The 15,249-nt window shown below is 43.0% G+C and overlaps 1 protein-coding gene across 2 annotated transcripts in view; it reads left to right on the top strand.

Moving 5' to 3' along the window:
* Positions 1-9,876, top strand: part of USP32 (ubiquitin specific peptidase 32) — a 209,019-nt gene extending 199,143 nt beyond the window's left edge. For both annotated transcript variants that reach the window (XM_081218969.1, XM_081218970.1), the window contains exons 30-34: positions 1,821-2,012; positions 3,981-4,269; positions 6,010-6,434; positions 6,896-6,988; positions 7,604-9,876. In XM_081218969.1, the coding sequence (XP_081075095.1) occupies positions 1,821-2,012; positions 3,981-4,269; positions 6,010-6,434; positions 6,896-6,988; positions 7,604-7,777 (1,173 nt within the window). In that variant the 3' untranslated portion in view covers positions 7,778-9,876. The remainder of the gene's footprint in view (positions 1-1,820; positions 2,013-3,980; positions 4,270-6,009; positions 6,435-6,895; positions 6,989-7,603) is intronic.
* The last annotated feature ends 5,373 nt before the right edge of the window (positions 9,877-15,249 follow it).

Raw genomic sequence — 15,249 nt, forward strand, 5'->3', positions numbered from 1 at the left:
AGGGTGCCAATAATAATTTAGACTATTTGAATAATTGTAGAGGATCTGGGAATGGATCCCAAGAGGTAAAGGGAATCTTTGTCATTTAGGGAAATTTTATTAATAAATACAAATTATTTTTGTCCACAGATATGTTTTTCATCTATCTCCTTCTTCCCTGTCTCCATCCAGCTCTATAGCCTGTGTGTTCTATAGAAAATATAGTCAATAAAAATCAACATTCTTTACTTACTTACTATAATTTGTGGTTGGCCATAAAGCATCCCTGGTAGAGATAATAATACAGATAATGTTTCACTGGCTGTGAGAAAAGAGACAGTACTATATTTAATACACCTCTTTTTCTACTCTGATTCTAACCACCATGATACAGCATGTTTCCTTTTGAAGCATGTCAGTTTTTCCCTTGGATGACCAGCCCTAAAAATGATGAGAGTTAGTATCAGAAAAGAAGTTGAGGTCAAGCCAGACTTTGCTTCCTAGAAAAAAGAGGTTTCCTCTAAGTTCCCCTTTTTAAATAAGCTCTTTAGAAATGGATGGCGATGCAATGCTAAAACTCTTCATTGCATAATCAACCCCAACCTTGATAGTTTATAAAAACATTTGACAGCCTGTGACTCAGCCATCTTCTCATGTAAGGAAAAAGTCACACCTGAAAACCTGTTCTAAACTGTGAGCTCAGGAAGGAAAACTTGAGGGAAATTGCCTCAGGCAAAGAGAACCAATTCACCTCCGGAAGGGAGGAGTAGTAAGTGGGGTGAGGGACCTGTATGTGAACTTTGTCAAAAAGAGAGGCATTCATTGTTGTACTTGTCGTCCCGGCTGCACCCTGCGAAGTAATCCCTGTGGAGTCTCACGGTCATTCATAGTCATGCTATGTATGCCTCACCTGCCGTGGTTCTTGATTGCTTATTAAGTGGCAGCCAAGAATTGGAGAGGGAAAAATCCTTCCTTTCTGTCACATTCTAGGCCCCTCCTTGTCTCCTTCCTCCTGATTCCCACACCACCTCCAACGTACATCCTTGCACATCTACCCCCCTTTGCTCTCTCCTTCCTCATATTTACCTCCTCCTTGCTTCAAAGCCTAGCATACTGGTTAACAGGACCACAGAGGTTTGGGCAGGTATTAGGGGTCTTCTCAGCAAAATCAGGCTTTTTTGAGCCTGCTGTTCCTTTTATTGCCATCTCAGATAGAAAGGCACCAAGAGGCAGGAGACAGATAATAATACACATGGTATTTTGATAACTCTGTGTTATGTGGCATTAATATGCAAATGAGTTGTAGCCTGTGAGTTTTAATGCCCTGGGGGTTGTCCTCTTAAGGTGAGCTTTTCTGTATCCTTTCTTATTTAATCCAGATCTGGCATCTGTGTTTCAGTGATATTATTTCTCCTAGCCTCTGTAAAGCCTGCAGCACACTATAATGTTCTGTGTCCCTGTTAAAAAAATAAATGGCCTAATCTCAACACCCTGGCTTGAGAGCCAGTCCGCATGTAAGCTGTTTTAGGATTTCAAATTGTAAAATAAACAGGCAATTCCTTGTTTGTTTTTGTTTTTGTCATTTGGAAGCATGCAGAAATTTTTCCCACACAAGCTATGGTCATATAAATAGAAATTTGATCAAGGATGTTATTGATGTGATATTTGTGAATAAATGTACAAATGCCCTATTTGCTCAGACTCTAGTTTGGGTTGTATTTTTTTCCTCATGTAAAGTAAATGAGGTTGAGTCACCTAGAGGATGATGCATGGCAGGTGACCATTGGAAACCCCCGCCCTCCCACCCCTTCTCCCATTCCTCCTGTCCCCTCCGCCTGCAGGTTGTAGATGAGCACGAGAGTGTGGAGCGGAGTCGGCGAGCACAAGCTGAGCCCATCAACCTGGACAGCTGTCTGCGTGCTTTCACCAGTGAGGAGGAGCTGGGGGAAAATGAGATGTACTACTGCTCCAAGTGTAAGACCCACTGCTTGGCAACCAAGAAGCTAGATCTCTGGAGGCTCCCCCCCATTCTGGTATGTTACAGTCCCACCTCTGAGAGAGCAAGAGTCTAGCTTGAAGGAAAGAAGTGGGGAACAAATAAGAGTTTTTGAGAATAAGACCCTTCCTGCAGCAGTGTTTAAAACACATTTGCTGTTGCACACAGAGATGAATTGTACTACAGATATTTGCTAGTTTAGTATCCTAAAGAGCATACAGCCTAGAAGGGGAGAGAAGTCATACAGACCAGTAACTGCATTAAGTGCAATATATGAGAAGTGCCACGAGTGGTACAACCTGGTGAATTTAAACTTCAGGAAAAGGTGAAAGCACTCCTGGCTCTAGGGAGAGAGGAAGCTTTAGGCTTGTGCTTTATGGACTGCAGAAGAGAACAGAGGCTGAACCTCCGATCCCGCTGTGCTTCATCACATAGCCACAACACGCTGCTGGATTAAATGTGTAGGCACAAGTGCACTGGGGCTTACATGTTCTTTCTGATTTGATGTACTTCTGCCTTCTCCATTCATGGATTAGGAGACCCGCCTGTTGCTTGTCAAGAAAGTTGGAGGTGTCAGTTCCTCCTATTCATTTAAGAAGGTTTTTTCCTTAAGGGAGGAAATCATATCAAATGTAAGGCACTGGTGTATTTTAACCAGACCTTGTGTGTATTTTTTTAATCATATCTTCTTCCTACTACTGTGTGAGACTGTGAATGTAGACCAGAACAACTCCCCGGGGAAGGATGCACAAGAAATTACTAATGCTGATTAGCTAGCTCCAGGGATGGGAAGCAGGGCACAGGGACAGGCTTGGGAACAGGTAGGTGGGAAGGGGGAAGGTTTTTTTTTTAATTGAGGTGTAGTTAACATGGAATTAAATTCATAGATTTTAAATGTCTTGTTTGATGAGTTTGACAATTATATATACTCATATAACCATCACATAAAACATATCATGAAGTATTGGCATTTGTAAAACTATGTTTTTGAGGTCTTTAAAGAATAATGAGGAGTAGATGTTATGGTGAGAGCTTGGTGGGCTTCTCTTAAATCCACACACCAGCATGCCCCTTAGAAAGGGGTTCTCTTTATATAAACGGTAAATTATTAAGCATTTAGGGTAGGGGCTTCCCTGGTGGCGCGGTGGTTGGGAGTCCGCCTGCTGATGCAGGGGACACGGGTTCGTGCCCCGGTCCAGGAGGATCCCACGTGCCGCGGAGCGGCTGGGTCCGTGAGCCATGGCCACTGGGCCTGCGCGTCCGGAGCCTGTGCTCCGCAGCGGGAGAGGCCACAACAGTGAGAGGCCCCCGTACAGCAAAAAATGCCCCCCCCAAAAAAAAGACTTAGCATGGAGATGATCAATAAGTGAATATATGTCTCTCTATCTCTCTCTCTCACACACACACATACACACATTCAAATAAATATTTAAAAAAAAAAAAAAAAAGCATTTAGGGTAGAGGGAGCCACCCAAATAACTGTGCCCACAGTAGAGAGCATAATAACACTGTGTAAGGCTAGAGGAATTCATTGCTCTTGAAAAGAAAAAGAGAAGCCAAAAAAGAGAAGGGAGATTCTTATGCTCTTCAGGACAGTGAAACTCCGTGGTAGCAACCGAAGGTTGTGCTAAGAAGGAAGAGGCCTCCTATTGGAGATTGGATAAGTTTCCTCTGTAAAAAACGCCTCCATTTTTCTTCAAAACATTCAGTATATAGTATTCTATCCTCATGAGTGTGTTTATGAATGGATCTTCTGTGATATTGGAGAGAGGTAAAGGTTGGCGTGTGTCACAAGCCCAGAGAACATGCAAGTATAGGCTCCTAGGATATTGAAGGAAATTAGGAGGATTACCATGTTAGTCATATAGCTAAAGGGCAGTGGCCTGACTGTTAGCTATGTTACATAATAAAATATATTCTTACGTGTATTAGACTTGGGGGTTTTTTAATGTGTATTTTGTATCTTCAGAACTCCTTAATGAAACTGTTTTCTATTCTTCTCCAGATTATTCATCTTAAACGATTTCAGTTTGTAAATGGGCGATGGATAAAATCACAGAAAATTGTTAAATTTCCTCGTGAGAGTTTTGACCCTAGTGCTTTTTTGGTGCCGAGAGACCCAGCTCTCTGTCAGCGTAAACCACTCACACCCCAGGGAGACGACCTCTCTGAGCCCAGGGTTCTGGCAGGAGAGGTGAAGAAAGTGGATGCTCAGAACTCAGCTGGGGAAGACAACATGCTCCTGAGCAAGAGCCCATCCTCACTCAGCGCGAACGTCATCAGTAGCCCTAAAGGTGAGGAGGCCTGGGGGACTTCACGGAGCCCAGACATCACTCTGCAAGGGGCTCTCCAGGGATCCCTCTAGGCTGCGTGTTTCCCTGTTTTCCACTCCGGAGCAACAGCTTGGTTGTACAAGGAACCTGTCTGAAATGTGACTTTTAGCAAGAAGTACAGCCTTGCTAAATCTATTTCCTTGTTCATAAAATGAAGATAATACTAAGTTCACAGAGTGAGAAATTGATACATCAAGAGTAAAGCACTTTAGGACTTCCCTGGGTCCAGTTGTTAAGACTTAGTGCTTCCAGTGCAGGGGGCACGGGGTCAGTCCCTGGTCAGGGAACTAAGATCCCACATGCCGTACTGTGTAGCCAAAAAAACCCAAAAAAACAAACAAAACCTTTTAAAAAAAGAAAAAGAGTAAAGAACTTTACATAGAGCCTGACATTTGGTGATCATGAGTGATAGTTGTCGTCCTTGTTCCCTTACAGCAGGGGTTCTCAAAATATAGTCTGGGAACCCCTAGAGAGTCCCTGAGACCCCTTCTGGAGGATCAGAACTGTTTTCATAAAAATACTAAGTATTTGGGGGTTCCCTGGTGGTCCAGTTGTTAGGACTCAGCGCTTTCTCTGCTGTGGCCCAAGGTTCAATCCCTGGTCAGGAAACTTAAGATCCCACAAGCCACGCAGCAAGGCAAAAAAAAAAAGAAAAAGGAAAAAATACTAAGTATTTGCCTTTCCACTCTCATTCTCTCACAAGCGGAGTCAGAGCCAACAATACGTGTGATATTGTCAGTGAAATAATGCTTGTGTGGGACTTCCCTGGTGGTGCAGTGGTTAGGAATCCGTCTGCCAGTGCAGGGGACACGGGTTCGAGCCCTGGTCCGGGAAGATCCCACATGCCAAGGAGCAACTAAGCCCGTGCACCACAACTACTGAGCCTGCGCTCTAGAGCCTGAGAGCCACAGTCACTGAGCCAGCATGCCACAACTACTGAAGCCCGCGTGCCTAGAGCCTGTGCTCTGCAACAGGAGAAGCCACCGCAATAAGAAGCCAACACACCGCAAAGAAGAGTAGCCCCCGCTTACCACAACTAGAGAAAGCCTGCGTGCAACAACAAAGACCCAATGCAGCCAAAAATTAATAAATTAATTAATTTTAAAAAGAAAGAAAAATATATGCTTGTGTATTGTGTCTTTCAAATTCCTCAGTCTTAATTTCTAGTATGGTAAATATTGATAGATAGAACTTATATAAACGAAAGTTCTAGAGGTCCTCAACAATTTTTAAGGGTATATAAGGGGGTGGGGAGCTGTTTATGGCCCATTACTTTACAGGATTGTTGTGAGAGGTGGAGATGATAGAGTTGCCAATATCATGCCTAGCAATAGTAAGTGCTTAATAATTGCTGATCGTATTTTTTAATCTAATTTTACAAAGAAGAAGAATATGTATTTGTAAGACTCCTTAGTCTAATATTGTTTTGAACTGAATCTGTCCTAAATCATCTTTCTGCTCTTTTCTAAGTCTGTACTTAGTTGTACTTCACATTTTCAGGACATTGCTGCCTTGAGAGGGTTGGTGTTGAGGAAGACAAGGATGTAACTTACTGTCCACATAATAGGAATAAAGAGTAGCCAGTCAGGACACACCTGTCTTTACCTTTATGTGTACACTTGTGAAGTTGACTTCATACTTAGCATTTGGTGGCTGGTTTAACTTGTAGCATTTGGATTTATCTTTTCTTCCCTTTCACAGGTTCACCTTCTTCATCAAGAAAATGTGGAACCAGCTGTCCCTCCAGCAAAAACAGCAGCCCTAACAGCAGCCCTCGGACTATAGGGAGGAGCAAAGGGAGGCTCCGGCTACCCCAGATCGGCAGCAAAAATAAACTGTCAAGTAGCAAGGAGAACTTGGATGCCAGCAAAGAGAACGGGGCTGGGCAAGTTTGTGAGCTGGCTGATGCCTTGAGCCGAGGGCACGTGCTGGGGGGCAGTCAGCCTGAGCTGGTCACCCCGCAGGACCATGAAGTAGCTTTGGCCAATGGCTTCCTTTATGAGCATGAGGCATGTGGCAATGGCTACAGCAATGGTCAGTTTGAAAACCACAGTGAAGAAGACAGCACCGATGACCAAAGAGAAGATATTCATGTTAAGCCTATTTATAATCTATATGCAATTTCGGTAAGTGGTTTGTTGTATGTATTCAGAATGATCTGCACTTTCAGTGGTTTGTTTGCTCATCTTCATTCATTCATTCATTCATTCATCATTTTTTCAGGGCCTGCTTATTTGCTGGGCATTGAGCTTGGTGATAGACAAAGTTAGCAGTAGATATCTTGGCCTTTTGGGTAGAATCCAAGATGCTCACAGTGTAATAAAGGGAACAGTCGTGTAATCATTATAACCCGAGTCACAGGTTCAAGTCATTCACAATTGTGTGTTTCTAAGGAATTTTTGCTTTCCAAAAATAATTACAACAATAAAATGGTAAGATTCAGAGTTTAAAATTTTTCAGTTTTCCTCTTTGATTTGTTTTCGGAAGAAGGAAAACACTTTTTTTCCCCAAAAGTGTTTTCCTGATTGGATCCTAGTACTGTGCCCTGTCAACTACTAACATACCTCCACTTTCTTCTCTCTTATAGTGCCATTCAGGAATTCTGGGCGGGGGCCATTACGTCACTTATGCCAAAAACCCAAACAGCAGGTGGTACTGTTACAATGACAGCAGCTGTAAGGTAAATATCCCCAATCTTTGAATAAAAGAAACAAACGTCAACAGAACTGGAGGACATTTGTTGAAATAATGGACTTTCTCCTGAATAGGAAATAGTTAATTGCTATTAGAATCAGGAAAAAAGAAAAAAAAATTCCTCTAAGGGAGCATCATTATATTGATGCCTTCAGTCTAAAGGAATACAAGTGATATGCAGGGAATTCCCTGGCACTCCAGTGGTTGGGACTCGATGCCTTCACTGCGAGGGCCCGGGTTTGATCCCTGGTTGGGGTGGGGGGTTATGCAGAGCAGAGAATGAAAACAATGAAGAGGAAGAAGGTATTGGTTATAAGAAACATTTCTTAGCTTTTGAGCTAGTAGAATTTGATGGGTGGTTTTGTTTCATTTTTTGTCATTCTTTTGACTTGTCTATGGTATGAATATTTTCCCCAAAAAATCAAACATTGAAAATAATGGGTCTTATTTTTTAGGGGCAGGTGTGAGACAGCCAAAATATTAAGCTGATTGGAAGCAATCAGGTTTAGTCATTAAAGAGGGTTGGTCCTCCCTTCCCTGGTGAGGATTAAGAGCCAGCATAGTGATGGCTTTTTAGTTAAAGCCTTTCTTGCTCCTTCAGGAACTTCACCCTGATGAAATTGACACCGACTCTGCCTACATTCTTTTCTATGAGCAGCAGGGGATAGACTCTGCACGATTTCTGCCAAAGGTTGACGGCAAAAAGATGGCAGACACAAGCAGCATGGACGAAGACTTTGAGTCTGATTACAAAAAGTACTGTGTGTTACAGTAAAGCTACCACTCTGGCTGCTAGACAGGCTGGTGATGAGGGAGATGACTCCCTGTAGCTGACATTGGGCAAAAGCGTCGCTGAAAGGCAAGCTAAATGTGTAGTTATTTTATCCTGTGACCCTGAAGCACAAAATAAAAATCCTAATTAAAATAGCAGTTAACATAACAGTAGTAATAATTTTGTTTGGAAGTGTCTCACACAAGCTCCCTGGTAGAGAACTTTCAGGCAGAGCCCACCATTAGCCTGTAAACAAAAGGGTTTGGCACCAGCCACCTGGGACCAAATAAGAACTAAGTTGTGCTTGTCCAGATATGAACAAACATGTAGCAAGTATAGTTTACCAATAATCATAACAAAATACTAAGAATTTCCTTGGAGTCAAAGTAAAACAAAAAATTGTAGTGTTGTCTGGGGACGACATGACATGCTACCTCCTTTTTCCTGAAGTTTTATTCCACTGTAGTGACTGACACGATGGAGAAAGCAAGATCACAAAGGCGTGCGGAGGATTCTTACAGCAAATGGACACAGATCTTTCGATTTACTTTTTAAACCATTTTCCCATTCTTTCTATGTCTTTATTGCTTTTTGTTTTTGTTGTTGTGTTTGCGTTTGAGACACAACCAATCACTGGTGGTGGCAGAGGCATATATAAGTGGTAAGTCTGAAAGGGAGACTCTCTTAAGAGTTGCGTGCCTTCTACCCAGGGCCTTGGTTGGGAGACCCTGCAGAAAAAAAAAAAAAAAGCATCCTGGGAGATCCAGCTAAAATAAAATAACCCTCCAGATAGAGGCGGCCTACTTTGAGGATACTTCAAGAGCCCTCAAAAATGTTTACCACCACTGCTGAGTGTGGGAGGGGAGTTGCCAAAATTTGCACCATCTTTACATGCACTGTTGCACAGAGAGCTTCTGAGAGGGAAAGTGGCAACAAAGCTAGATGGTATTTTACAATTAGTGGTTGTTTGTTCTTTGTTTCTTTGTTTTGCACTTTAAAGAAAGAATACGTGCAAATGAACTTTTCAGAACTTGTTCATATTTGATGGCTATAAGGGCTATAAATTAACTTAATTGGGGTATTTTCCCTCATCATATTAAATTTAACAACAAAACACATCCCAAACATTGATAGTGTACAAGTATTTTTAATGAAATTGGTGGTTTTAGGAAGTAAACTTTTGTTTGCATGTCCATATACTTTTTTTATTTTGGTGTTTGTCCTTTTTATTTTTTATTTTTTTACATTTCACAGTAGTGGTCATCAAAAGTTATGTTTCTTTGCTCACTTCCTTTTTTCCTTCAATAATTCAAGACTGGAACAAAAGTACATAAATGTTATTTATTTCAGGCAACATTTTTTTCCTGTGTTGTTTTTAAATATGTATTCAAAGTAAATATTTCACTTTTTTTTCAGTCTTTTTTTATTCATCTGGACCCTGGGAGCTGATTCTCATTAATTGTCAGATTCCATTATCCTTCCTTCCTCATAGATAGTAAGTACCAATGTAATTAAGCATTTGTGTTCTGATATCTGAGGTCGGTTGCTATCCAGCTCTCCTCAGAGCATTTGGAAAGGTTGTCATAAATGGCTATCTAAGTCGAAACCCTATTCAGAAGAAGACTATAATTGCAGGTAGGAGGGAGTGGCCTAAATGGTATAATGTGATAAAGTCAGACAAAATGCAGACTTTATAGTTTCATGATTTTCAGTGTATAAAATCTGTCCAGTCCTAACTGGACAAGTCCCACGAAAAAGTGGAAGATTTTAAAGAATTTCCTTACAGATGTTTTATTTAAGCAGGTAGCACAATCTACTAATGTTGTTTGATCTGTGTTGGTTATATTGGTTGTAATTAATTTTTTTAATTCATGATTAGCAGAAAATTTATTAAATTAACTAACTACATTCACTTTGTAAATTACTGTATAAAACTTGTTGACAATGCACTGACTTTAGAAAGATGTTAATGTATATAAATAGAGTGTAAATAAAATAGTGTTGATGTACTGAAATATGAACTGTATAAAAAAGTATTGGTAATTGTATATGGAGTGTAACTGTTTATCTGTAACTATTATCCAAACAAATTAAGTACTGTGGATGCATCTATGTGCTGTTTTTCCTCTATACAAGTAAACACAAAAAAGTCAAATTCTTTAGCCTTCCTCCCTGTGACCCTGTTTTAATTCTCCTAACCTGAATAATACCTACCTGACTTACAGAGTTGGAGGTTCTGTCTCTGAGGGAATGCAAGCTGTGTTGAAGGTAGAACAAGATACCTGCAGTGACCGGATAAATTGATTTAAACTTGGTTCACATCCCTGTTAGGAAATTGCTTCGAAGGCATTTGAATGGGTTGGGGAGAAGGGTGGCTTGCTGGTTTGGAACTGAGAATTGATGAAGGAGGTTTCGCAATAGTTTTCCTGCAGATTAAGAGATAAGGTGAAGAAGAGGCCGACTTCTTATTTGTAGAATGCCTTGAGATGATCCTGGATTTATAGGGGGCTCTGAGAAACCAGGGATACCCCTGGTTGTCGTTCTGGGAGATCTCCAGGGAGGCAGTTGACAGTGTTGAGAAGAGTCAAAGATTTAGAGTTGTGGGTCCTTCACATTCCGTCCTATCTATTTACCTTTAAAATCAGAATACCTACCTCTGGGGCTTATATTAAGTAAATGAAGTATATAAATGCCTGACACAGTTTCTTGGGAAGTGCTCAATGAATGTGAAATCCTACCCCCATGAGATCAGTCCTATACAAGGAGGTTTTTGTATTCCCTTGCCGTATTGACACTAAAAGAATTTGATAGCTCTCTGCTCACATTCTCCAGAAAAACAGGAATACACATTAAAAATGTGTAGAATGAAACATGTTGAATCAGCAGCAATAGTAGCTTGTTTAAGGAAACGAACAAACAGGAAAAGGATCAGAAAAGTCATCAGAAATGAAACACGGCTTCCAAAGTGCAGTCTGTGTCTCTGGCTTTTTAAAAAACAACCTTGAATATCTTCATCTTTGTATCTCAAACATTGATCCTGGCACATGGAAGGTAAATAATATATAAAATAAATAATATTTTAATGAAAAAAAAAGACAATCTTGAAAAGAAACAACATATAGAGATAGGCAGGCATTTTATTTCTGGTTCCTGAATGGCCCTGTAAATTGAGAGTGGTCATCAGCTTCTCTGGCTAAGGCACTTCAACATGGAATCTCCCTTCCACTTGGTGGCATTGCTCACTTATGGGTTCTTTTCTTAGTTGTAGATACCATTGAATTGGAGCAAGTAGATGAATTGCCACATTTTCTCCAACTATTTTAAAGGTTGACTATAGAATTTTACTAGGCTAGAGCCAGAATGTGCAGCTTAGGGAACAGAGATCCCAGCTTTCCTTGATGATGTACCACTAGGTTTCTTAGTATTGAAATCAGAAGGTCAGAAACACACCTACGTCTGTGATCAGAGACCCATACATGATAGAGCAATAAAAAGAGGCTGCGTTTAGGTTTGCCAAACTTCCTACCAGTGGAAAGCAAGGTAGTAAATAAGAGTGCAGGAGTTGCAAACTCAGAGACCTATAGGGACCAGGTTGGGAACAGAATGTAAGAGAAGCTGGTCTAGCTGTGGATGAGAATGGGGAATAGTGGTGAGTTGTAGGGCACACATCCTTCTAAAGGCTCCATTTGTTGCCATGCAGGAATGCGGGCCCCAGTGTTAGACCAAACCTTTTTTTTTTTCCCCCTAAAGAGAAGCCAGAAATCCAGATATTTATACAAAATATCCAGTTTAGACATGTTGGCAGGTTTTTTAAATTTTTAAACAAAGTTCTTTAGACCCTGAGATTTCTCATGCCCAATGAGAATACCACTTTACTTCAAAGGATTATTATAAGGAATAGATAATGAATGTAAATAGGCACAGGCCCTGACACCTATTGGGTACTCAAATAATAGTATTCTTTCCCCACTTAGAGAAGCAGAACACAGGTATAACATAACAATAATGTTATGCTCAAGTTCATTACCAGTCAAGAAGCATACAGCTAATGACATATGAGCACATTCTAGGTACAGAGTTCTGTGCTAGATTCTCTGGGGGCAGCTGTTCCCAACCTGGCAATTCATGAGCACCATCAAAATCAACTAGGAGCTTGTTAAATGTGCTGATTCCAGAGTCCCACCCACATTGTCATATTACATCTGTGCTCTGTGCCTATTGACACCCAGATTTATGAGATCATCTCCCAAGCAGTCCAAGAATCTGCATTTTTTAATATAAATTTGTTTATTTTATTTATTTTGGCTGTGTTGGGTCCTGTTTGCTGTGCGCGGGCTTTCTATAGTTGGGGCGAGCAGGAGCTGCCCTTGGTTGCAGTGCGCAGGCTTCTCATTGCGGTGGCTTCTCTTGTTGCAGAGCACGGGCTCTAGGCGCGTGGGCTTCAGTAGTTGTGGCTCGCAGGCTCAGTAGTTGCGGCTTGCAGGCTCTAGAACACAGGCTCAGTAGTTGTGGCGCACGGGTTTAGTTGCTCCGCGGCATGTGGGATCTTCCTGGACCAGGGCTCGAACCCGTGTCCCCTACATTTACAGGCAGATTCTTAACCACTGCGCCACCAGGGAAGCCCCAGAATCTGCATTTTAATAAGTTCCTCAGGGGAGATTATTTGTAGCCAGTTGGCACTGTCCTGCAGATTGGTCATTTATGGAAACCACTGCTCCAGGGAATGAATCATAACTTCCAGTCTAATTAGGGAAAGATGATATGCATATGCACACACCTAAGGAGGATTGGTAGGTATAATTGTCTCTGATGACGTGCTGACTGAGGACGTTGGACAGTAGCTGTTGACAGAGTACTTAGGGAAAACCATATGGGAAAGGGAAGTGAGCAGCGCCGTGAAGCAAGACCAGGATTTTCTTGTCAGAAGTGTGCAGAGCAGTGTAGCAGTCTGAACAGCAAAGGGAGCCGGGGTGGTGCGTTCCAGAGGCTGTGGAGGCCGTTTGAGGTGAGCTGAAGGTGCACGAGGGGCACAGTAGAAGCTAACAAGCAGGAGAAGCATGTTGTGAAGGCCTGAGAAGGTCAGACCTGCTCTCATAAAAGTGTTTCACATTGCCAAGTATTTTGGTATGATTGCAAAACATTTTCCCATGGTTTTCATTAAGTTCACACTAATCTGAGACCACTTAGTTATAAACAAATGTGTGTTTTCTGTAACTTTCTCTTTTTCAAATACACAATCCCCTTCTGAAATTTCTCTTGATAATGAACTTTGGACTTTACCATAAGCCCAAGAGGAATGCAGGTGGAAACTAGGCTTCAAGTGCTCCAAGAAGATCAAAGGAAGTAGAGGAAAAAGAAAGAAGGAAGCAGGCAGGAAATGGGAGGAAAACTAGAAGGGCTGTGGAGAAAGAGAAGGAGGGCAAGCCAGAGAAAGGAGCCCGCCTAGTGTGGCTCCGAGAATGGAGGAGAGGAGGACCAGGAGGGAGAGTGGGCTGGTGGCCATGTCCAAGATCCTTGGAGGCCCCGGGGGTGGGCGTCTTCAGTTCTTCATGGCAGGATCCTCTGCACTGATGGTGAACCCCAGCGCTCACTGGGGTTATAGAGAGGGGGCCTTCTGAATTGGGGATCAGCAGGGAGCCCCCCAGGATGGATCAGGAGATGCCCGTGGTCAGCAGGGCTGCTCCAGCCCCTAGTTCAGGGCCGTCATCTTAGGTGACCCCACAGAAAGCACTATTGCTCTGCTGCTTGCAGAACAGTATGACTTTGGGGCAGGTCACTTGTCTCCCCTGCAGCTCCGTTCCACTGTGAATCATGATGTCAGTGGTCTTAAACGTTTATTTTGAAACCACATTGGGGCAGGACCCTTTCCTCCAATTGTATTATTTTTATATATAAATTTATTTATTTTATTTATTTATTTTTTGACTGCATTGGGTCTTCATGGCTGCGCGCGGGCTTTCTCTAGCTGCAGCCAGCGGGGTTTACTCTGTGTTGCGGTGCAGTGGCTTCTCTTGTTGTGGAGCACGGGCTCTAGGTGCGTGGGCTCAGTAGTTTTGGCACGCGGGCTCTAGAGCGCAGGCTCAGTAGTTGTGGCACACGTGCTTAGCTGCTCCACGGCATGTGGGATCTTCCTGGACCAGGGCTCGAACCCGTGTCCCCGGCATTGGCAGGTGGATTCTTAACCACTGTGCCACCAGCAAAGCTCCCTCCAACTGTATTTTATCTGAAGGACCTATAGCTGAAGCAGGTGAGGTTGGAGTTGCTCAGGTTGAAGTGAGGGTGGGGGATGGGGTGCTGCTTGAGCAGCCTCTGGGAACTCTGGATCAGATGTTCAGTAAAGCACCTTGGGGCTTCCCTGGTGGTGCTTTGTGGTGCCACAAGCCGCGTGGCACCGCCAAAAAAAGAAAGAAAAAGAAACGGTGGGCATGGAGGGGCTTTTGTACCCAGGAGGGCCCACGGGGTCTTGCTCGATTTCAACAGGAGAGCATTCTCATTTTCTGCTGGAAATCGCCCGTGCCAGCAGGGTGGGCCTTTCCAAAGCCATTTTGCTACTCTCAGTACATCTGGCTGGGCAGGGAGGAAAAGCCAGCCAACTAGAGTGAAGGCCAGTCAACTTCCCTCCCCCGCTGCAGAGACTACTGGAGCAGCCTGTGGCAGGGCATCTATAGGGACCCAGCCCCAGGGCCTGTGGCCTTTCACCTTGGCAGCTGGAGAAAGTCACTGCTGCCACTCCTTGTTTGCAGAACTCCCTGCGGCTTGGAGTTGCAAATAAACATCCTCTCACTTTGGGAGATATGGGAAAGGGAGAGGGCAGAGTTTATCACTCATACATCAAATGTTTATTGAGCACTTACTATGTGGCATAAACGTTAGAGAAAAGGTGAAGAGGGCACTTAGCCATTAAATGGACGTTTACTGTTTGCCAGACCCCAAGCTATGCATGTTTCATTCATTCTTTAATGCTCACCACAGCTCTGTGAGGGATGCATCATCATCTTTTTTTATAAATGAGGAAACAGGATCAGTGAGGTTATAGTATTGTGATAATCACTGAATGAGAAAGTGAACGTGAACCCCTTTCACCACCAATAACGCTTATGCAAATGCAAAGTATTATTGTTACGTAAGGAGAGGAAGTAGGTGTCCTGAAAGCAGCCTCCTCTCCCTCTTCCTGGAAGATGAAAAACTCTTGGGAACAAATAGCCATTCAGTGACTCTTGAGGGAGACGACTTCCTAGGTTTGTTCTCTTCACCTCTGGAGGCCCAGGGGCTTTAGGAGCCAGACGGAGGGAGGAAGGGGTGGTGAAGGGAAAGTGGGAGCAGGGAGGGAGAAAGAAAGGACTCTGGGGCTGCCGCAGGTCGAGGCCACTATCTCCAAACTGGACTTTGGAGTGCCTGGTAGTATCAGGGATTTAGCAGGGAGGGGATTGTGCTAGAGGCAGGATGGGAAAGACCAGGATTGAATGAACTGGTTT

Source organism: Mesoplodon bidens (assembly GCF_964165515.1).
Source record: "Mesoplodon bidens genome assembly, chromosome: 19".
Lineage (NCBI taxonomy): Eukaryota > Metazoa > Chordata > Mammalia > Artiodactyla > Ziphiidae > Mesoplodon > Mesoplodon bidens.